Below are 24,455 nucleotides of genomic sequence, written 5' to 3' on the forward strand. Positions count from 1 at the left end.
TATGAAATACTAACATTTCTTATTACATACTACAGACTGAAGGGTGAGTTCTGAAGTGCTTAAAGGGCTTTAGGGTTTCACCCGACAGATCTCATTGACCTCAATCTGAAGCTGGTTAAGGATCCTAATCTACTCACGTTCAGTTGTCTATGCATGCTTGCATGTACAGCATGTGCACTGATGTGTTACGGATGAAATACATTTTCCTTAAAAATTCAATAAAGCAATCTTACTTTGCTCTTTTGAGGAGCTCAAAATGATAAAGTCACTGTGACTGAATACACTGTAGCCAATCAGCACAATGAGAGAATTTGCTCAGGAGCTCTACTTTAGTATACCGGTAAGTGAAATTTGTTAGTCACTTCTTTACATTCTAAGCCACTTTACACTTTGGGTTTGTAGCATTTCAGAGTAAATCTTATACTTTTTGCTCCGTTGGGTTTATTTGCCACCCACAAATACTAGTTACCAAACTTTTATATTAATTGACTAAGGAGTGCACAAGATTTAAAAAAAAGAATAAGATACCTGATCAACTACTGTGCTTAAATAGAGTCCTATTTATTAATATGATTAATATTATTGATATACATTGACCACAACGTTATTAGGTACACCTGTTAACTATTGTGTTAATGGAAATATCTATCAGTCAGTCCCAGAGCACTAACCCAGTGCACATGTTAACATGGTCAATTAGGCTTTATTAACTTTTTTTTCTGGGCCTTTTCCCTCTCTCAGGAAAATAGCTACCGGCACTGTGTTTAAGCTATCCATACAGCTTTTGTTTAGTTTGGGCAGTAAGAGACTGACATTGTATTCATGCATATGGAGTCAGATTGCAAATGGAACAAAAGACACATGATCTTGATTAGTTGGAAGATGGTAAATGGTCTGTATTTGTATAGCGCTTTTCTTGGTCCTAAGGACCCCAAAGCGCTTTACACTATACACAATCATCCACACACACATTCACACACTGGTGATGGCAAGCTACAATGCAGCCATAGCCACCCTGGGGCGCACTGACAGAGGCGAGGCTGCCGGACACTGGCGCCAACGGGCCCTCTGACCACCACCAGTAGGCAACGGGTGAAGTGTCTTGCCCAAGTACACAACGACCGAGACTGTCTGAGCCGGGGCTCGAACCGGCAACCTTCCGATTACAAGACGAACGCCCAACTCGACACGATCGACAAGATACACGATACAACACAAACATGCTTCAAGCTTGGTTCTTTTATCTCTCTTGTTTAGATTGTGGAAATATTTTAGGTAAAGTGACACAAAATTAATGTATTCATATCCAGATGATTCAAGAATTTAGAAAAGTAAAGATGTAAATCCCAACAGACTGTGCTGTCCCTGATATAATATCATAGTTTGAGCTCTCAAACATTCAGGCCTATTACTAGGCTGTCTTCAGAAGTGTTTTCAGTATGTTGCTGTCGGTCTACTTATCTGCAAATTTTACAACTTCATTGAGTATTTGTACTGCGTGGTTAGCTCTTCATACTACCATTTCCACTCCAATAGATCTTTACAGCAGAATCAGGTCTGCTATTAAAGTAAAAACTTTCACTCATTTGAAAAGTAACAGAGTAGGTGGGAAAGCCAATGCAGACGTTTTCTGGTGCTACTATGATTGATGTGTAAGCAGCATGGTTTTTTCCCCAGATATTTTTAGAACAGTGTCAACCACATCTGTATTTACTTACTTATGGTTATAAGGCTGTTACGAAGAAAGAAGTGCCTGCATGGCAGGAAGCATATCGTACTATGTATCAACACTGGCAAACAGAAGAGAACGTGTGTTATTATAAAATATAGAGCTTTAATTTATTAGTCAGCAACAATGATAAGGAAGAAAAGGTAATAATTTTTTTACAAGTCATTACAATAACACCAACTGTGCATACATAACTTTACCTCAAAGTCTGCAAATCATTTGCTTTTCTAATTTTTTTGAGAGCAAAAGAGAGAGAGAGAGCGAGAGAGCGAGAGAGAGAGAGAGAGAGAATAAAAATCACAATCTTGCCTTCAAGCCTTTCCCACCATAAAAAGGTGTGACCACATCCATAGCATTTCCATATTCCCACAACAAGAAAGACATTCACTGACATCCACAGCAATGTAGAATTTTAGACAAATACCACATACATACACTGTACACGTCATGCACAATGAAAAGCCACCTTCTAAAGATTTTGGGAAAGATTTCTCTTCAGGTTTGGTTGCAATCAGCTTTGCTAGTGTTTGTATTTGTGACACCTTGTAGAACTTAATCACTTCCATGCTTTTATATAACGTCTGTGGCGGAACTGTACTGGCAAACATCTTTGTTGGTAAGTAGTTGATACATTAAGCACATCCCTAATCAGAAACATTACTCTCCAAAGCTCTGAACATCAGCCCAGTTTTTGTAGACTGATTACATTTTACATATTCCCCCTGTTGAGAACTGATATTTAGCATAGAAATGTCAGGAATGGATTAAGAGAACTAAAAAGAAATTGTTAAGCCTACAAACTGAATGCTTTGCCTTATATGAATACACTATGTAAAATGCCACAGATATTGGGGAAGTATTTAATATTTTTGAAATGACCAATTCGACAACAGAAGGTGCTTTGTTCATTTTATAATCACAAACTGTTACAAACTCACACATAGCTGCCTGCTGGAATATCTTTTCCCAAAGAGAGAAAAGAGAAGGCAATGTTATGTTATCAGCTTTTGTGTCATTAAAAGACCCCCTCCCCCTTCCCCCCAAAAAAGAAAACAGCTTATCACAAAGATCACGTTAAGGATACGACACTGAGATGTGATATTCACATATAAACAAAACAAACACTTGGCAGCAACCGATTCTGGAAGAAGATGAGTAACAGCTCTACTTGAGGCCCGACTGGACCACATCGTGAAAGGAAAGACGTTCTACCTGCCACAGAGGGCTCTTCATTCACATATAACTGTGCGTCCGTGACATCACAGCTGCAGTCTCTGGGCATTTCCATTATCCGTGTATGTCCTGTGAAATGCCATTTTTATTGTTTTTTTCTGTCAACAGCTTGTACTTCGCAGTAAAAAAACAAAACAAACAAACTGTCCAATATACAGTACATAGATCTGGTGAAGAAGTTCAGAGAGTTACGAGACATTCGCGGACATCCCGACTCCTCTTTCAGCTTAGACACTGAATACTGCCAGCAGTCAAAGAATCCAACATGGTCTTCACTTAGCAGTTTCTGAATACATGTCCATCAGTTCTTGTCCATGTATGGATACTCCCAATGTCTGGGTTTAGTGTCGCTGTTTCTTAAAAACACCAAACATAAAGATATTCTCAACAAAATAACACATCTTAATAAACAATAACACTAATAATAATAATATAATAACCACAATATTTGCACAGATTGATCTATTCACAAAAAACAGGGTTGCTAGATAGGTACAAATAATTACTTTTTACAACCTACAATAAATATTGTGTATTTCCCCCTCCCCCCGACAGTTACATAGAAACTGTTTGATGCTGTTGCGTTGTGTTTCTGCAGTTTCTGTCTTGTCTTTGATGAGAATTTGATTTTTCTATCTGACTGGAGTCATTCCCCTAAATGGAGGGTTGCAATGTTTAGGAGGTTGTGTGTAAAGGTAGACAGGGGGTTGTTTGAATACGATGTACATCAAGCTTCTCATGTCTCAGCTGGAGTTGTCTGCTCTTCATGATGCCGGCGGTTACGAGGTTTCTTCTGTTCTTTCAGCTCTTTCAGGCTTTTGCCTTTGTTGTTCCCGAAGCTGCTGTCTCCCAGTTGCCAGTAATCCTGGCAGTACTGGTTGATCAGCCCCATCTCTGGTTGGCTGAGGATGGTTAGCAGGTCCTTATACTGACTGGCACTTGGAGTCCAGGCACTGGACTGAAGCTGAGGAAGAGCCGGGCTGCCTGTCTCCACCAAAATGTTGTTGACTGTGCGACTAGAAAGGACCACCAGTTGCAGTTTCACAAGAGTGTGCTTGAAGTTTTTCTCTGTGGACGTACACTGGTAGATGCCGCCGTCAGATGACTGTAGAGAGCGGATCAGAAGTCCTTGATCTGTTTTCAGCATGCGACCCTCTGAGCGAATCTGGGACGAACAGAAGGCCAGTAAAGATTTTAAGTTTTAAAAAAGATAAACAGAAAAAAAGATCATAGAAGGTTTAATATAAGAGCTGTACTCACCTCTTTCCTCCGGTCACTGTTTTCCTTCTGCACATGCCACTTGAGAGACATATGAGGAGACCTGGCCTGGCACTCCAAGAATGTAGTGCTTCCTTCCACCCCGTACTGAACTGTCTCCAGAGGGTTCTTATTGGCTACAAAACAACACATGATGTACAGTTGCAATTTTATTTGTGAGATAGCTCCCGAGTGAAAAAATGCTGGTGTCTAAATGCTATAGTCTTAGTACAACGTGACACTCACTGCTATAACCTCTGCACTGGCGGATAGGATTTCCATACTTCACATCTTGCCGACGACTCCGCCTAGAGGGGTCAAATCAACAGCCACAGATATAAAATTTAACCGAAACACACTTGAAAAATAAGAAATCTGCATAAATACTCCAACTGCAGAGGTGGGAAGTAATGAAGTGCAAATACTTTGTTGCTGCACTTCGTCTGCTTCATTTATATATTCCCTGTCTACACAATCCTGACCCTCACCTCTTCTGTGAGGCAGAATATCTGGAGCAGGATTTGCCGTCCCAGGCACAGTACGGGTCCCTGGCGAGACAGCAGTCAGCGCAGACCTCCCCGTACACATCGCATCGATGGAGAGCCAAGTGGGTCACACCCAGGACTGATCCGACATACAACTGTTGCTGTTAAAAGAAAAACAAATACAAATTAGAAATTAAAACAGGAACATATTTTCGAGCAAAGGCCATTTATTTTACAATTCTGGACATCGCTAATGTTTCAAGGAAGAATTATAGATTTATATTTAAAGAATGAATAATTGATTGAAGCTACTTGCACTGAGATTCTAAGCCATCATCCTCAAAGTGACATAAGAAGGCTCCGGGTTAGGCTATACTCTAACCTAACCTAGAGTCCTGTGTCTGTTTTCAGTATAAGCTGCACCAAATTACACAAAATCTATAGTTGGATATCAGGTCTTGGTTGCGTACTACAATGTTTTGTATTTAATCATGCATTTTTTTCCTTAGATTGTGTATTTTCATATTGAATTTGACGACTGTGTTCTCTGTCTGATTGCTGTTAGCTGAACTGTTTGGTCTGAATCAAATTACACTAACTTACCCTTTTTGATGAAATCTTCATAGTAGTGATTGGAGTGGGAACCTGAAGTGACATAATTAAAAAACATGTGAATGCTGGATTTGTTATTCTGTATCACAGATAACAAACATGGTATATAAATGTAGAGTAGGGCAAAAAGAGGATTAGTAGCAAAGTGACTAAGGCTGCAAGACTGACCTTGAACACCTCCACTTCCTCTAACACCAGCTCCTCGGTCTGCAAGTCATCTCTTGGCAGGACAATCACTTTCTGGACTGTACCTCGATCTGAAAGAGTGGGAAGAAGTAACTTTGGCTGAGCTCTGTTGATTTATTTGGCTATTAATACCTTGACCTTGGTTTCTTCATTGTTATTCTAAAATATCTGCAACAGAGAACTGGTTTTTGGAAAGCCACACTATGACTCATTAATGTTTAAGAGACAGATTGTTTCAACATGCGTATGCAAACCTCCCAGCTAAAGCCAAGGCCACAGAATTTAACAGTGCACAATGATAGACGTGTAAGATTACTGTGCAATCATCAGACAATGCCCAGTTTTGTTCTTAAAACACTTACCTGTGCCCAAGAATAGCACCTCATAGCTCCCATCGGCAGCTGTCACTTGGTCAACAGCAATTGTGGTGAACTCGTAGTCCACATTGGTTCTGACCACCAGGGGGCGCTTGTGCACTGGGTATACAGCGTTGTACATAGTGGGGTGGTTTCTCATGAAGTTGATAACCTCATCTGGGTAATCCTTTGTGGATTTCAGGTTGGGGGTAAAAGTGCCTCCAGGACACTAGTAAGAAACCAAAAATTTCTGTTGAGCAATTTACTTGTTTATCTTATTCATGGTTCTAGTAACATATATATTATATGTTTTAACTCACAGTGCCAGGTCGAGGGTAGGGGATTTTCCCAGTGTATGGCACCCACTGATAGTTGGGGCCTTCCTTGTGGGCAAATGGCCCATTAAAGACCATACGGATGTCAGCCATAGAGTACACACACACTGCCGAGCCTTTAAACACAGATCTGGAGGAGGGCAGGAGGAAAAGAAAAGAAAAGGTGAACACATAAAGACAGCAGCTCGAGGATTCAGATTTTCTCACTCCCTGGGATAATTAGTGCGATAGCTCTCCGTGGCTGGTAGAATCTACTTCCTTCCCACGTACTCACATACTTACAGGAACACACTGAAACATTATGACGCACAAACACACACTCAAACTGACTCAAGTAGAGTCAAGCTGTCTGACACACTGACATACAAACACCCACATACTGCAGAGAATCGCCAGAGTACAGGCTCTTGCCGCTGTGTGGTGGGTGTACTATGTTTGTAACTTCTGTCATGGGCCCCTGTCATTAGCACCACATGTGTTTTTATCAGCTGGGTTTAAACATGCCTGATGCCTAAAGAGAAGATGGAAACAATAACAGTATTTGTTTCTCAAATACATTAATCAGGACATGTTTATTATGACTCTGCGCGCACCTCCTCCTGCTTTGTGTGCCATCAGAATCTCAGTTTACACGTCTGGTTGGTTGACTTGAATTTTAATGCTGTGTGCTGAATGACAACCTGCTATCAAACCTGACCTCTGAGGAACTTATAGGCTCAGTCAGCCTCCCAGAGGAACGCTACTCCCTCTGGGCTCAACATTCACTTTCTGTCTCGTCTTTGCATCCTGAATGTGACGGCCCACACAAATGCAACGCCGCATTTCAACATCAGACAGAGCAGACACCTTCGGGCTCAGCGGAAAGGAATAAAAACCACAGGAGGGAACCAAAACACACTTTCTATCCAAAACTGCATCAAAGTTAGAGAGTTTGAAAAAGCCATGCTTACCCTGAAACTGAGAAGACGCCATAGATGACAGGATTCTTTGTGTCTTGAGTTGGCTGGATATACACATCTCCTACAAGATAATGAAAAGATTTATAGCAATTAGTCAGAGTCATAAACCATAACAGGCAGTGCATGACGAAGTACTTGGATCCCTAAGTCGATTGCAACAGTTAAATGATATCACATTAGTAGACATTCTGCAGGTTTGCTGGCAAAAATACATGAAAAGTAGACAGAACTACTATGCACAAAATGGCCATGTAATGAGTGCAAATGCACAACGTTACTCCTGTGATACTCCTCCCTACTCTGACCTGTTTAAATCTGAAAGAAATAAAACTGTTAAAATGAACCTAACTAACCCAAAGTAATAGTACTTGTGACACTGAGACTTTTTCTTCCTTCGCTGTGAGCTCATCATGAATTGCGGTTACGAGAGTCTCAATGAGATCCTGAATCTAAACTCTTCCAAAGCTGAAACTACAGTTCCTTGGCCTCAGCAGGGAATATATGTGAAAAAGAGATCTCGGGTGAAACATGGCTTTAATAGGAGCCATATGGATCCAGTGACTGTGGGACTGAGGCAGTTTTGAGCCCTACATATCCTCTGATGGTTTCATTAGAGAAAAGTGCAAGGAAAAACAATAAGAAGGAAAACTGAAATACATTTAATGTAGACAGGTAGAGCAGAAAAACACCCAGTTCCATTTCATGGTTTTTCATCAATGGAAAAGAAGAAACAAGTTCTCAAATCACTTGTTTGAAAAGGCCTTGGACAAAAAAATACCCTATAGTCAAAAGTCTTTAGAAAATACCAATTTCAGTGAATAGCCATGAAATCCTAGCCTCTCTTTTTATAACCCATGGTTATCTGAAAAGCTGAAAACAAGCAACAATAAGAGTGTGGATCGGCCTGCTCAGATTTCTCGCTCAAATATCAACTGACTGAAAGTAAGAAGCAGCATGTTAAAGAGCGAAAGGAAAGTTATGCATGTGGAACTGAAGGTGAAATGTAATAACACACGCTTTAATCTCTGTACCCTCGACTTTACTCAGCGTGCATTGGATAAACAAGAAGAAGCTTAAATCCACATGGCTTGCATAAAAACATCATTCCTGACTCTGCAGAGCTCCTTAATAAACAAACTCCCTTTTGATCAGGAGTTTAAAATCTTTTCAAACATAAAAAAAAAATCTCCTTACATGCCAAGGTATGAAAATGACAGGTAATGGCCCCTCGCTTAAGCAAAAAATTAACTTTTGGCAAACACTGCAGAAATTCATAACCCGTCCGACGCCAGTTTGACAGACCTCCTGGCTATAGAACAAGCGCAGTAAAAAAGAGAAAAGTCATAAATCGGCAACGAACTGGAACAAGTTGCATAATTCGAACTTTTGTTTCTGATGTGTCAGATCAGACAGAGTCTCTGAGGCGCTGTCAGCATCACATTAGCAGAGAAACATCTTTAATTGCTGTAAGCGCAGAAAGAACACAAAGGGCTGGGCTAAATAAGGTGCTGTGCAGTAAAAATAAAAGTGCAGGTGAATTATGCACTCAGTAAACAGTCACTGTGTGGAAGAAAAACTGTCAAATAAAGACAGATTGTATATTATTATCTCCCTAATACCCACTCTGAAAGATGTGCACCTAAAATGTGTTCTTAAAATGTCCAGTCGAAATGATTGTGGCGGAAATTTAAAAACAATCCTCTCCCCCAAAAATACATGAAGAGTGAGGATGTTTTATGGAGTTCAGTGACTAAAAAAATAACTAGATTTAACTGAAGAAAACAAAAAAAAAGAATATTTCTCTCCATAATTACATTTTGGAAAAAGGCAATAAAACCTTATAGGTCACAAATTAATTCTCATTTTTGTCTGGCAGACATTTTTCACCAGTCGTGTCTGTGTGCCTCTTTCTCTCTGCTTTTATATTCCTCCTCTCCCTCCTCTCGGCAAAACACTGAAAGCTTTCTCTTCTGTTAGCCTCACCATCTGAATCTACTCCACTCTCTCCCCCGAGTCCTCATACAACCACTCCGATGCCTCTGCTGGGCTCCATCAGGACCAGCAGGACTGGAGACAGAATACATTTTTACCAGACTGTCTGTGGTTGTGGGAAGAGCGACCACAGAGCTGTGGGATGTTACATTGCACCTCAGGACTCAGAATGACCTCATCACGAGTGCTCATCTGCACCGAGGCTACAACTGACAGTGGATGGACCGCTAAAAGTACAGCAACACTGACAAAAGAGTGCTTTTCTGTCACAGACACTGAGTGCTCTTAACACACAACTAACATCTGCAAAGCCTCATCACTGCACAAGATTAGGCCTACTATAGATTCAGCTCATACCTGCACCGTCGCTTGATGAAATGTTTAATACTACTGTCAAAATTCACTGTGGACTGGCTTAGATGTTGAACTCAGGCAAAGTACAAATATAATCAGTTGAAAAGGTGTACAAATCAGGGTTTTGAAAGACTCAGGCATGAAGAAGGCTGTTTTGTCGGTGGTGCTTTATGTTGTTGAACGCAAGCCTGCACACTTTACACATCAAGGCCGTTATCTGAGTTGTAATTGGTTACAGAAAATGCACCCTCTGGTGTTTAAAGTTTGAAGCCAATGCTACGTTCCAAAAACTGGCGTTCCTAAAAGGGTAAGCTAATCAGATAATCAATCCCTATAGACCCCCATGTCAAATTGCACAACTTTAAGACATAAATAAACATATTCTACTCCTAAATGTTTTGGCATTTTCCCTTATCACAACTGCAGGGAAAGCTGTATAACTGAGTTTTGTTTGTTCAGCATTGTACTAAAAGACACTTTAAAGAGTTGGTTATTCAGGCCTTTCTGTAAATTCATTTTAAGTACTGTATCAGGTAATATTAGTAATAATAATCTTACTATAATGATCATAACGTATGAGCATATCTCATTAATCGATTTCCATGAAACTTTATAAACTATCTAGGGTACCAGGGTTATCAACATCTGTCTAGGTATTTAGGACCCTTACAAATTATATACATTATGTGTAGCAGCTAATCCTAAAACGCATGGCACATTACATGTACATTATGTGTATGTGTACATTTTGCTTAACTTTTTAGTGCAGTGGCACTTTGCAGGTCACTGGGATGTGTTGCGATGCATATCTGTAAATAAGTGTTCCACAAACATGATGTTAATAGTGCCTGTAATTTATAATAATAATAAATATATGTATTTATTGTTCATTTTTTCCATGTTTATGAACAGGAATTTTTGTCATCTAATGATAAATTCTAAATTAACACACACGTGTGTGTTTTCATACATAAGCTAAGTGAAAAAACAGTCTGTAGTAGTTTGTATCTGCTTAATAATAATATTGGATAGGTGCAAACTTGGACTATCAGAACTTCTTGTTTCACCTGCGGCACTCACAAGGCAATTCAGACTGAATGTGAACATGGGATAAAGGTGATTATAGAATTTGTTTTGTACTGTCGTGAAATATGTTTTGCATTACTGTGAAAATAAGTTCCCAGCAAGCAGAAGCTAGTCAGTGTAGTAAAATAAAATGTAAGTGCTGCTCATTCCACCTGTCATTACAATGTTAAGGATACTACAAATCCCTCCTTAATCCCGTCAGTCATGTGAGGCTGTGATGATCCACAATGTGCTGGACTGATTCCTGCTGCTCATTACTTTGATTACTCTGCATGTGTGTCTATGTGGTTCCTTTTTCTAAAAACAAGGCTGTGAGACACTGATGGTGCTTGAAAGCAGGCTGATTACATTCTGACATTATGGACATTACCTTTTTTAGGATGACACCTACTTTACAGGAGGTTCAAAGGAATATACATGTCAAGATTAACATGTATGAGTCAGTGATACCTTAATCTAAAGCTGCAGCTTCTCGGGGATTCTTCCTGCTATTGCAGCACGTAAGAAGAGATGTGCTAAATGCTGCTGGATGTGTCCCCGGACTATAGTACAGTAAGCTGCTGGCCCACACGCACCGCACCAAATGCCGAGTACATGTGGATTAACATCATGGAGAAAGTATGCAAAGCAAATGTGAAGAGAACTCTACAAATGATGAAGTTGTTGATACGGAATCTGTCAACAACAAGTCCATCTGCAGGGCCTTGTTTTGAATAGTCGCGGTTACGCAGCCATTTAAGAATTCTCACTTTCCATCTGCCAGGGTTTCTGTGAGGTCAGCGATGCATTCATTATGTGCTTTACATTAACTCCTACCAAATGCACTATACGGTCCCTGACTTGCGTTAACTGAGCTGTAAAATGCAACATGCGACACATTTAGAAAGAAAATGGTTCATTTCTCTTTTAAATATGCAAACTTAAATTTTAGGTTTAGAGTGACTACCGGTGACGCGATGCGGTGTTCAAAATCCAGAGATGAAAGGGAGCATCAGAGAAGCTCTAAAAGGGTCAGGGATCCTGGGAAATAATTCAACTTACTTAGTTCATCAAAGTGTGTCTCAATGCCATCAGCTCCGGGCACTGAGCAGATGAGACGAGCCTTTAGAAATGTGCTCCACTTGTTCACCAGACAGCAGTGTCCACCATCATCGTTCTGAAAAGCAGAGACACGCGGGAGTCATTCTCACACTGCTCCAAAAATTACTCAACGGGATGAGCTTGAGCAATATCTGACCAACAGCTGTTTGGAACAACTGGTCTGTATAAATAAAGACATAGCTTTATGTTTTAGCTTGGCCAGTCTTCACAAGGCGGTCAGAAAACCTTTGCTACTGAGGCAAAGAACTGGGATGATACATGAAATCAGTGCATTTCACAGTCAGAATGATTTAGGGGTTAGAAGAATAAAATTTAATGTTCGTTTTTATCTACTAACATTTACAAGGAAAAAAAAGTTTCCAATTTTCTTGTGTGCTTTAAATGTTTCAATTAATATCGTCCAGAAACTTGACTTGACTTTAATCTTTTTGGAGGATATATATAATCTTATTTAACCTCTAAAACATTCAAGACTGTTAACACACAAGATGTGAGAAAAACACAGCAACTGTTTATAGAAAAAATAACCAAACACTGTGAGACTGTAAGGATGCTGAAAGTAGCATTTAGCTCTAAGCCTCCTAGAACAGCTAGACTGTCTTGTTTTTTCATCTCTTTTGAATTACACACTTAAGGGATGCAGCTTGCAAACACAGAACCCTTCAGATGCATTTTTCTGAAGTCTACGTGCAGATGCTTTGAAAGTTTTGAACACAGCTCAATTGTTTGTGTGTCTACAACACTACAATGCTAATTAAACACAGGCTTTGCAAAGATGTCTCTGTATGCCTACAGACGTGGATTAAAGTCAACCCTGCTCTTCAAACCTTTCACCCTGAGGAAAAGAAATAAAGGATCTCAGACTTGGCCTTTGAGGCAAATGACAAATACTTTGCTAAGCATCACTCTGTTGTACATAGTAATTATTAGTCAGAAAACAGTTTCTGATGATCATGGGGGACTTCCTTTATGGGCCTCAAACTGCCAGCAGAGCATAACTAACCATTACGGAGACACATAAGCATTAAATTTGATGACTGGTGTGATAACTCACCAGGCAGATCCGCCCTATCCTGGACTGCGTCATGGGACTCTGGCCCATCTCAGATGCTTTCTCGCGGAAGAAGAAGTAGAGTTTATTGTCATTCTTTTCAGCACTGTCTGGAATGAGGTGTGCATGAACAAATGTGGGATCTGTAGACAAAAAAGGAAAGAAAATGTTCAATACAAGTCTTGGAAAATACATTATGTGTGCAGGCAACATATTTAAAACCTCTTTACAGCCACAAAAGTGTTTTTCAAAATGTCATGATGTCACACTAAAAGTAGCCTCCCATTAAACATTTTGTGAAATCACGTGCAGATTTTTGAGTTGTGGCCAAATGTGCCGTGTGAGGTCACAGAGACCTTTGACCACCAAATCAAATCAGTTCCTTCGGTCCTCGTGAACCTTTGTGCCAAATGTCAAAAAGCTTCCTAATAGCATTCAAGAGAAAAGAAGAGGGACATCCTGAACGCACACAAAATTGCCTCTGACCATGGCTGTATGTTGACTTTGTATTCTTTAGTTTACACGTGTACCTGACCATTGTTTTAAGATAAACAAGGAAAGCTGTCAATTATCAAGAAAAATACTTGAGACCTTGAAAATCTTGTTTCATTCAACAGCTTAACCCTTCGAAATAAAATGCTTTTATTTATTTATTTTTATTAATACTATTATGGGCAAAATAACAGCAGCCTAAAGACTAAACAGCACTTTGACACTCTAAACTTGTCCCTTTATTTCTTCCTAGTAACAATGCTCAATATGGCATCACAGTTTGCTCCCGCTGGCTGATTCACTGGGTCAACACTGGACACGCAACACAGAGTGCCCCTCCCCACTGTGACAGACCAGGGTCCCAAATGAGGACAAACCAAACCAAGCGGAGGGGGGATAACCAGGAACCATGTAATGGGGGAGGGGGGATATCTGTGACATCTCACATGGCTGATTAGCAGGACTCAGGTGTCCCGATTCAGTGAACCACTGCCAGGGGATTGTTGTCAGGGCAACAGGGTCAGAGGAAAATCTGGGAGCCTGCAGGATTCAGGGGGGTGGGGGGGGGGGGGATGCTGTGACTGATTTGGCCATATCAAATGAAAGCTCTCGAACAGCATTTATGTCACTGAGCCAATCACAGTTCATTCACAAAGCAAAGGCTACTCTGAGTCATTATTGACTTGCGCTAATTTTCTCCTGCAACTACACTATTGACCCTGTTGTCAGACTCTGCTGCAGGCATGCAGTGAACAGTTAGTGTAGTGAATGGCATGCTTTGAGTCAATTGATCATTCAGTCAACTGAAACTGACTGGAAAGGGAACATTCTCAATTTGACTATCAGCAGGATGGTATTTAACCCCAAGGTTTAACTTGGTAACCTAAAACATTACAGTAATGATCTTAAGAAACTGAGGAGTAAATAAAAACTGGTCTACAGCAAAATGAGTCAAGGAAAATCCTGGATGCAGAACAAGCTGTGAGTTGAGACATTACCATTTAACCATCTGGAGTTGTACTGATCAGTCCTCATGGCTGTCTGCTTCCCCAGTGTACGGAAGATCGCCGAGTCTGTTCCCATGAAATCAATGTACACTCCTGCATACAGCTCTCCATCTGTCAATCACAGATGAAATGCCAAGGTGAAGTCATGATGGATGAAAACATTTTCACGTTATGCAGAACATGCTATCTACCATGCCAGAACTTCATTAAAAAGTGACGCCATCCCTCTAGATTTCCCCAGCATCTGACTGATGGCATGCATGGCAGATGTGGCCATTCAAAGGCAGGAATTTTAACTCAGGACAGTGCCAAATTAAAACATGTTCAGTCTGATTAAACTCAGCTCACAGGTGTCTGTGTCACGTTTCAGACAAAAATGCTATTCTCATAATTACTGTACTCGTGCTTATTGGGCTAATCAGTGAAATTTGAAAGAACAGCTGCAATTAGAAAGTCAACTTCACATCAGACAGATTCATGGCGTATAGTTTAGAGATCAAGGAAAGCCAGTCAGATTTGACATGTTCGGCGTAAACAGAAACTTTCTGTGCAGCACCTAGAAAAAAAAGCAGAAACTTGGAGCATTTGCTTTCTATACTGTGAACCTTATGAGGAGTGAAGTGGAGGCATAGCTTGTGAAACAGTAGTGTAAAAAAAACCCACCTAAATCCTAAACCAGGGAAATTCCACCTTCCTGTTGTGTCAGTGCGGTATGCCTCTGCCCTGCCAACTATGTGAGACGACATTTAGATGATTTTTTTGGTGTTACAGTTTTGCTTGGGTCAGCTGTAACTGAGCTGACATGGCACAGCAAAAGAGAGAGAGACGCTCTCCGCCTTTGTCCTTCACGCATACGTATGCACGCTTGAGCACATGCACACACAGAGGGCAGAAGGTCGCTGACCTGGAGCCATGTCTAACCACCTGTAAGCAGCTGGTAACAAAAGACCACCTACTGACATGAGAGCGCACACGTCCATCTGACCAGCTAAATGACCACGTATCTGCAGACCTGCTTAGACTTGAAACAGCTGACTGACTAATGACTGAGATGGTTATCAGTAAATTAATTTACTTGTGTACATGTGATCATTTATCGACTTTCTCTATCTTGTGTGAATCTAAAATCAGTGTTTAGTTTTGAAATACTGGTTAATTTAAACACAATCTAAAGAAAAAAAACCCAAAAGCTCTCTTTATTTGCCCTTTTTTGTTTTTAAATGAACAATTAACTAATTAAAAGGGTTTATCATCACATCATGCACAACCGTCAAGTCTCCTTAAAATTCGGTAACACAGCGCTGCAGTGTCAAAGTGATCACCAGTAGTCCCATTCAGCAATACAAACCAAACACAAACTGCAGATCTTTTATGTCTTTCACGCCTGCACACGTCGTTGGAAGGAAAAACAAAAGCTGATACTTACTGATCAAAGCCGAGACGCTGTTCAGCTTAGGGTCATAGGGACATTTTCCTTTCCCAGAATCCACTTTACCAGGTTCAAGGCGGAAAATGTATTCCTGTAATGGTAAAAGGTGAAGAAAAACATTAACCACATGGTAACAGATTTATTATGTTTAAGGAACTTTTTTTTGTTTGCGCGCGTGCGCGCGCGTGTGTGTGTGTGTGTTTGGGTGGGGAGGGGGGGCAGTTTGGCTATATCATTTACTTTACAAGACTTACAAGTTTTAAAAAGGCAATGGCGTCATCAAAGTAATGTGATCAGTTGGTTAAGTTGGTAATAATGATTAAGTGTGAGTGGTGACCCTATAGGCAGCTTACATGGCTCTGCTAATGGGAACAAATAGTGCACAAAAGCGGTTATCAGTCGATGGCGAGGTGGAGGCAAACGCTGACAGCAGTTCAAAACTCATCCACCATGCTTCTCATGTTAGTGGCTCAAACAAGAATTCATTATTCCACAGTGCAAGAGGACATGTTGGAACATCTGTGTCAACACTGGGTACATGTCTACACGGAGGTCATTCAGGCACTTCAAAGCTCACTGATGATGTCTGACAGGTAGGAAATATGTAAGGCAAAAAAGATGTAAAGCTGTGTTTGTAACCTGAGCTTGGATATTGTTTTTTAGTAACAAGATACAGTATGACTCATAAATATGTGTGTGGTGATGAAAACGCTACCATTTGCGTAAATCAATGAAGATGACAACCGTGGTTTGGGTCAACGATTTTGTGCATTTGTCTGAAAACTTTAGTGAAAGGGGGAACTTTTTCCCCCCGCATATTTTGTTTGTGTACATTTGCTGCTTAATACTGGAGATAAAGGTCTGAAAAAAAAAATACTAGTCATTAACAGGATGCAGAACTTTTTTGTTCGTTCAGTTCAGTTTTGAAAGCAGAGTTGATTGGAGGCTCAGTAGTTCAGCAAGCTGCCTCGATAACCCAAGATATTTAAAAGAAGAAATTTATTTATAGTTATGCTTTCCCCCTATTATTTCCCCCAACTCTAATAAAAAAAGTACTCCAGGTGGGCATAAAACTCTACAAAACTTTCAGCCCACCTTCGCCTCCAAAGGCTGTGATGTAGCGCTGTAGTCTGCTGCTCGACTTGTTCTCCCTCCAGATTGGGATGCCTGTTGGTAGTGGAACCCCTAAAAACAGAGACATGGCACAATGGCCATCTCATTACCGACGTACAACATCCCAGATTAAAGTCAACTGATGCCGACCATGACATAAAAAGAAGAGTAAATATGTCAGAGCAAAAGGGATTGGACAAAAGAAGTCGAATAAAAAAAAGTAGTTCTTAAAGATGGAAATACAAATGTGAGTGGGTCAAAGTGGAGGTCAAAGGTGATCGAAGAGAGCCTGATGAGTGGCATTGATCATTTGATACCCATGTGCGATTAGACTCAGAGACATGCAAACGCAGCTGTAAAGCATGCAGGTTATACAGAACACATTAAATCGCAAACAACATATACACTGAATATAATTACATCAACATATGAGAAAATACGTGTACGCATGTTCACAGTGTAACTGTTATTAGCAACCAAACTAAATGTTCACGTTTTTTACACTTTTTGATGTGGAGCTCATCAGCCTGCAGAGAAAGCTGTGAAGCCGCCTCGAAAAGGCATAAAAGCTGATGCAGTTAAAGGAAAACGTTTGCAGTTACGGGACAAAGTTTGGGCATGAACTGGGGATTAAAAAATGTGTGAAGCCCTTTGTATAAGACGGGGACGAATTTCTGAACAACTGGTTTTTGTTTACATCTACTGTTACTGAGAAAAATCTTTACAGTGTGAAGTAACATAGCGTTTGGGCCTTAGGGGAGAAACTGAATGACAAGAGACAGACTGACCTTTACATTGAAATCTGAACCCTCCATTTGAACAGTGAGACTAAACAGGCAGAGCGGTGAATGCAAGTGTGTCGACTATAACTGGGTAGGCAGCTGCCGAAGCTCTGCGTGGCCATCGAGTGAGGGAGGGATGGAGGAAGGGACAGAGGGAGGGGTGAGCTACAAGGCTGATGATGGATGAGAGGCTCCATCAGTAATGATTGCTTTTCAGAGGTTTTCAGCAAGACAGCAAGACAGGCCACAGGGCCACAGTGTATAAACAGGTGAGGGTGGGGATGGAGGACCACAAGCAGAGGTATTTTCTATAGATATAGTGTCATCGTGATATTCACAATGGTAAGAGAAGCTTATAGCCTCAATGGCCCCTAAGCAGCAGCACTTAGCTGCTCTTATTTGTTGCCTTACCAACTTCAACTTTGTAATGTTAATGGTGATCTGGAGAGGTCTAACCAAGCTTTTTTCTTTGAGTCCTCCAGACCGTGAAAGAGTGCAAATCGATGAAAACTAATACGCAGAAAATGATGGAAGAGAAGCAAAGCCCATGAAACTAAAGCACGAGAGCAGGAGGAGCGTCTCTGACCTGAGACTGATCGACTGATATGGTTCTTTAGGAAGTAGAGAGTAGAGGTCAAAATGTCTCCATGGATGCCTGGCTGTGTCTTTGGTTACCTGTGACCTGCGTCCTCGGTCGACATAGGTGCAGATGGGGTTGTAGGCGCCTGTCCCACACACATACAGGTGGGTCCGGTTCCAGGGCTCAATCAGACGGATGAAGTTACCACATTCCCCCTGAGAGACAGCAAAACAAAACACAGACAGCACAAGATAATGAAAATGCAGTAGATAAAGGGAGATGCTTAATATACAGTGCCCTACTGATGGTTAATAACTCCTCTGTCTGCCTTAAAAACATCACATCTATCACTTCCTCTGCTGGCTGGCTTTTGTTTGGCAGCGCTGTTCCACTCTCTGTGTCAGGCTGGCTCTGGCTTCCAATCGGACCACACTCTCACAGGGAAAATGTTTCCAAACACCATTTAAGTGTGTGGCTGAAACCAAGGAAAGCAGCGCCTCTGAGATGTTAAGTGTGGTTGCTTCAGGGATTGAGGTTAAACCCAATTCAGTGTTCTGTCAAATTTGACAAATGGGAAAGATTTTGGTTAGAGCAAATAAGAGTGCTTGAATGAAAAAATGGGAAGAAATGAAAAGGTTTTGAAATCCAATTAACTTTTCTTTTTTTTTTTTTTTTAGACAAACCATAAAGCCAAAAATGTGAAAAGCTCAACACTGATTGGCCTGAATTTAGAATTTTAATTTCTTAGTAGCGAAATTCAAGCAATGCCAATGTTTTCCTTTTTTGGACTAAAGACAAAGAGGTGCTCTCAGTGAGCACAGCTCTGTGCTTTCTAGGTTTTTTCCAATCTGTTTGCCTGACCAGCTGTCTGCCTTCCTGGTCACAATCCACCAAATCAAAATTCCAACTACAGAAATGTTCAAGCCGATAAGCTCTGTTCAGATTTGTCTGTCATGTTTTCTGCTAGTGACAGCTGGTGAAAAAGAAAGGATGAACCAAGTAGATAAAAAAGATTGTATGCAGGATGGGGGATGAGCCATTTTGGCAGATTTTAACAGCATGACAGATGCACAAGTCAGAGGTTTCAGAGGATGTGTTTTTGTGCGTGTGTTTACGCATGCGGGCCTGTGTGTATCATTCAGTGCACAGTTGTGCTCCCCCACAGAGAGCACAGTGGGGCTGATTGCCTTTGACCTCCTGCCTGAACCAACATCCCCTCTGAATTGCTTCTGAATTGTCATCATTTGTCATTCACTAAAGAGCGGCCAAGACTGCTGCGATGTCTTGCAGTAGCCGGTCTTATCTCTTATTCTCTTATTCTGTTGATGAAATTTCAAACCCATCCCCTCACACACATACACAGAAGCTGATACAGGCGCATATGAACATACATAGGCCAATGTAGCCAGAGGCGCTTGGAGGCTTGGGTCACCAGACGTGCATAAATGAACATTCTAGTAGGATAAACAGCTGCCTGAGCTTTATACCAGCAGGAAGAGAAGGATTATTATCCACAGCCTCATCAAACTGTTGGTGCACCCTGACTGTGCCGTCTCTCACCCCTAGCATGGATAAAACAAGTGCATATGTGTGTGTTTGAGGGTAGGAGGGGGATCAACGTGTGAACGAAATCAAAGGAGAGGAATCTGGTTTTTAAATGAATTTCAATGATGAGTTTCCATCCCTTCTTTGTGGGGGCTGCACAGGAGGTGCAAGGAGATGTCTGAATGTCTCTGAACCCTTTTAAGACTTCATATGGGTCTGAGGCTTCCAGTGACCGATTCATTTTGGAAGCTTGTCTGAACAACAAAAGGTAAAATGATTACGGTGTGGAAAGAAAGGAAAATAATGATAATAATTTGGCATTTCTAGACTGGTGCATTTTTTTTTTTGCAAGGTTCAAGTTCCTGCTTCAGCTAAATTGGTGGCATCTGTGTGCAATTAGCTATCAGGGATTCAGAGGCAGTAAATAAGAGCTTCATAACCAGTCACACATTTGGAGGAGCTTGAAAATGTCCTCTGTTAACCCCAGTCCAACATTAAAATTGGGAGCATCACCAAAAAAAGACAGGATTAAAACACACTGTTAAATTTGAACAGGGGTAACCCTGGAAACAAAGTGTTTATTTACTTGTGATAGTGTGATACCCATATAGCCATCTTTATAAACAGAGTGTAGAAGCTGAATTTTTAAATTTCAGTTTGAAGTCCAGCTGAAGTCTGAGTGCTACTGAATAACCACATTAAATGCATTATAAGGATAATTGTAGCACGGTGTCTCCAGAAGCTATCACTTGTATGATGCTAGTCTGCCTTCAGCACTGATGATTTGATTTGAAAACTTGCAACAACCAAAAATTCAGTATTTAGATGAAAATCAATTAACAATAGTAAGTTTTTATAAATGAAACTAGAAAATGTTTGGGATTTTTCATTCGTCAGAATTGCTTTTTCTTTTAAATACTTACATTGATGTCTTTCCCTGACAAAACACATTCAGTCTTCCTTTGGGGGGCAACAGGCCAGTGGATCTGACAGTGAAAAATACACAAGCTGGTTAGCTGTAAACCCATGCCGAGCTTGGGCAGTTCAGTGTTTAGGTAGAAACTTTCTTACTATGAGAGGCTCCTTGTTGATGTCATGTAGATCCAGAGAGAGTATATAATCTTTGCTGCCCACATACATGCGGTCATGGTCCTCGTCCATGCGAAGGATCCGATAGTCGGTTGAATTCAGCAAAAAGGAGAAGTGGTGAGCAGTGCCGGTAGACTTCAGCTCTATAAAGGGGCAAAAAAAGTGCAAAAATAAATGTTTTTGTTCATACTGAACCTGCAATTACTGTAGTAGAAAAACACACAATAAAACTAGAAAACCCAAACCACAGACATAGTCTCAGGAATTGTGTGTCGGCTGCCTTTTTCTGGAACACATACTCACAAACACACAAAGTATTCTATTGTTAAAGACATGGCAACATACTAATGATGCCAAGCCTACCATCAAACTATCCAAGATTAATTTACAGATTATGTTTTTACCCCCCAATTACATCCTGCCATAATGGGGTTATGGTCAGACTAAATATGGGTACGGCGGGCTTGACTGAAGCAAGCAGACAAAAAATAACTCACGGGAATCCTAAATGAATGGCAAGAGAGACGCAAAAGATCAGTCACAAGTTATGGGAACAGTAAGAAGTCAAATACCACGCTGTTTATTACAACAGGCCACATGGTTGATAACATTCAGGGCCGTGGAGTCTGAACCTCAGTTGTAACAAGCTGTGAAGGGGATGATAGACTTTGTAACAATCTCCCCTGGTGAATTAGCCAAGAATGAACCGATGTGCTCCCTGGGAAGCAAAACACCGCAGCATACTTTCCTCCATATCGCTGTTAAATCTATTTTGAAATGAAACTGATGGCTCACATACTGCACGGGGAGGCTCAGTGGTGTGAAAATGTGACTTTCAGTGCTGCTGTACAAAAAACAGATTCCTCCCCCGATCCTCTTATTATCTTTGGAGCAGCTCTGATAAGTGTATCTGTTTCTCTTGTCTTTCAGAATTTGCTTTGTGAAAGCTGAGATTGTTCTGTTTGTAGAGAAAGCCCAAGGATCCCATGGAAGGCCTGTTCAGGTTCCACTTTAATGGGACCGTACAAATGCTCTTATGCTCTGTGTAGCCAAATCTAAGAGTCACTGGAGATGAAAAAGACTCCATATGGCAGCTATAACGACTTTCCTTAACCCGACCGAGGAAGAAAGTCTTACTTAGGGAAATAAAAGACAGCATGAAGTTCTCCACCTGCACGGGACATGTGGAAATACTGACATGAATCCTCTCCTAGAGAGCTTCTTCGCTGTTGGTTTGCTGAGCTCCTTCAGAAACTGTGAAATGCTGCAGTCACGGTGCAGCATCATGGTGCGCGGGTAGTAAACAGAAACAGACGTGCCTGTCACCCATGTAATTCTCATAAGATGCCTCCAAACACATTAAACAGTTTAATAGTAACCCCGATATGCGATTTTGCCATGCTGTGGTGAAAGTACACGTCAGGGGTTTTATTTTTAAGTCTATTCTGTTCCCCGAATCCTGAAAAAGCATTAAATCAGAAATAAGATGAATATTTTCTGAGGTTTGATTTTTTCAGTGTATTTGAGGGTTTCCAGGAAAGACTGCCATGTGTAATCCAGGATTACTGTATTCATGCAAAAGTCGCACTCACAAACACATAGATAGTATCCTAAGACAGTCGAGCACCAGACTTGTTCTATAAACATCTTCCATCTTCGTTTGCTAGTCAACTAAACACAGCCTGTTATCTGCTGTGGCAAGCCCAGCAGTCAAACGATACTGGAACTTCAGCCGTGACCCCACATTTATCACCTCTGCACTCAGATCTACATGCACGGGCATCAGAAAGGGAGAGGACCGGCTGCCATAAATCAGACAGTTAGGTCACTGCAAACCAGACTAGACGGGCAGACAGACGGACAACCTACTACATTACAAGTAAACGTTCGCCTAAACATATCACCTGTTAATAGCAACCAGCTTCAAGTATCTGACAGCCTGTCATCTTTCTCTCTTGTGAATCTCCCATCCAGGATCACTGGATCGATGTGCTTCACCCCAAAGCAAATCAAATTTCATCCTGTCAGAAGTGACCTAATTAATCCCGATGTGGGGAAAATGACCAGTCAATTGTATACTAAAAAAGCTGCACTGGGAAAACTCAACATGTATTAATATGGGAACCATGATTTAACAGATATTAACTGAGGTACCTGTCCAAGATTACATGTCACTTACACATCACCAGCATCCTAACATCTACAGCACTTCGGACTCATTCCATGTGCTGTGGATGTTTGTCTACATGAGGACTACAGCTCCTTCAGCTAAAATAGAACAAAGATTGAAATGGTGGATGAAATCACTTCTTTTGTAAAAATTAACTAAATTAATACAGATTTTACTTGCTGTCAAATAATGTTTTTGTTCTGTTTTTTAATTTGTTGTTTGTGGTTGTATTTTGCTGGTTTCTGTATTTTAATTTATTAGAATCTATTTTAATCTACTGCTTCATTGATGTCTTTTTCTCTTTGTAAGGTGACCTTGTGCTTTAGAAAGGCGCCCTTAAATAAAATGTATTATTATTATTATAAACTCTTGGAAATCAGATATAAGATATCTATATTGCACAAAGTTAAAACTCGCAGGCCTAAAACACTCTTAAATGACAGTATTCTCTTTTTTAAATTCTGGCATATCTCAGTTATTGTGCTGAGCAATGGGGTAAAGTATATGACATCAATTAAAAACTCTTAACAACAATTAGGACAGCACACAAAGTGGGTTCAAGATACCGCACCATCTGAACTCCGTTAGTAAAACTTCATGATCTGTTTGACTTGAAAATTTGAGAATTATGTTCAAAGCAATACGTGATCACCTTTTGTGATTTATAGAAAATGGCAAGTTCAGTAGATCAGTTTAACGTCGTCGTGTTTATTTTGTTTCTCTCTTTTGAGCTTGTGAATGAACTCAGCTCAACTCAAAATACGACGTGAGATTTCTAAAGTATACTGGCTCCTCTCATCCTGACATTTTAGTCGGTGCAAATGACGTGGCAAGCTTTCACAAAGAAGAAACATTACATCCCTGCAAGGTGAGACACGCTAAAACACATTTACCTTGAAATAATGCCTGAGGTGTGGTGAGATTAGTGGTGAAGTATGGTAACAGTCCACCTCGAACCACACATACACTCTATTGTCAGCACAAATTCATCTTCTCAAAAAGCATTCCTGTGTGTTAAGGAGCTCAGACTAAATGGTTGTTTGAAGCAAAGAAAAACGCTCCAAAAAACAACCAAAAACAGGCATTTAACATGGAATTAAATGGCTGAATTTACCACCAGCTGGTACATTCAGCAATGATAGGGCACAAGTGCAATGATAGTGCACCAGGTCCTGCATTTTTTTTTAAAGACCACAGAACCTCGTGTATATCACCCAGCTTCCCAGCAAGGTCTTTGTAATAATTACCAGACAGTCAGGCAGGCAGAACATTGTCTTTTTCTTTCTCTATGACCTTTCTCTAATTGCCTTCAGTTTGTTGAACAAAACTCAATCGACTCTGCAGAAATGTGAATAACACAGACTAGTCAACTGATCCTTTAGTTAGTCACCTATGTGATCCCTCTGCTCTGCTTTGAAGCTAAGGTATATAGGCTTTTATATACTTTATATTTTTATAGGCCAGTATTTGTACCATGGTGTGTTGTTCCTGGATCAACCCTAGTCAGGGTCC

At 40.7% G+C, this 24,455-nt stretch overlaps 1 protein-coding gene across 2 annotated transcripts in view; it reads right to left on the reverse strand.

Moving 5' to 3' along the window:
* Window positions 1–1,977: 1,977 nt before the first annotated feature.
* sema3fa (sema domain, immunoglobulin domain (Ig), short basic domain, secreted, (semaphorin) 3Fa) overlaps window positions 1,978–24,455 on the reverse strand; it is a 46,042-nt gene continuing 23,564 nt past the window's right edge. For both annotated transcript variants that reach the window (XM_086292811.1, XM_086292812.1), the window contains exons 3-19: window positions 20,756–20,916; window positions 20,608–20,670; window positions 18,235–18,354; window positions 16,760–16,849; window positions 15,662–15,755; window positions 14,227–14,346; window positions 12,740–12,879; window positions 11,626–11,740; window positions 7,144–7,213; window positions 6,179–6,323; window positions 5,865–6,087; window positions 5,485–5,573; window positions 5,308–5,349; window positions 4,708–4,865; window positions 4,466–4,527; window positions 4,223–4,356; window positions 1,978–4,127 (exon numbers count right to left, since the gene is read on the reverse strand). In XM_086292811.1, the coding sequence (XP_086148937.1) occupies window positions 3,699–4,127; window positions 4,223–4,356; window positions 4,466–4,527; window positions 4,708–4,865; window positions 5,308–5,349; window positions 5,485–5,573; window positions 5,865–6,087; window positions 6,179–6,323; window positions 7,144–7,213; window positions 11,626–11,740; window positions 12,740–12,879; window positions 14,227–14,346; window positions 15,662–15,755; window positions 16,760–16,849; window positions 18,235–18,354; window positions 20,608–20,670; window positions 20,756–20,916 (2,255 nt within the window). In that variant the 3' untranslated portion in view covers window positions 1,978–3,698. The remainder of the gene's footprint in view (window positions 4,128–4,222; window positions 4,357–4,465; window positions 4,528–4,707; window positions 4,866–5,307; window positions 5,350–5,484; window positions 5,574–5,864; window positions 6,088–6,178; window positions 6,324–7,143; window positions 7,214–11,625; window positions 11,741–12,739; window positions 12,880–14,226; window positions 14,347–15,661; window positions 15,756–16,759; window positions 16,850–18,234; window positions 18,355–20,607; window positions 20,671–20,755; window positions 20,917–24,455) is intronic.

The sequence above is a fragment of the Aulonocara sp. 'chitande type north' Nkhata Bay genome, linkage group LG5 (assembly GCF_057382095.1).
Source record: "Aulonocara sp. 'chitande type north' Nkhata Bay isolate Kocher_YH1m ecotype deep benthic linkage group LG5, A_spYH_male_GT1.1, whole genome shotgun sequence".
Taxonomy (NCBI): Eukaryota; Metazoa; Chordata; class Actinopteri; order Cichliformes; family Cichlidae; genus Aulonocara; species Aulonocara sp. 'chitande type north' Nkhata Bay.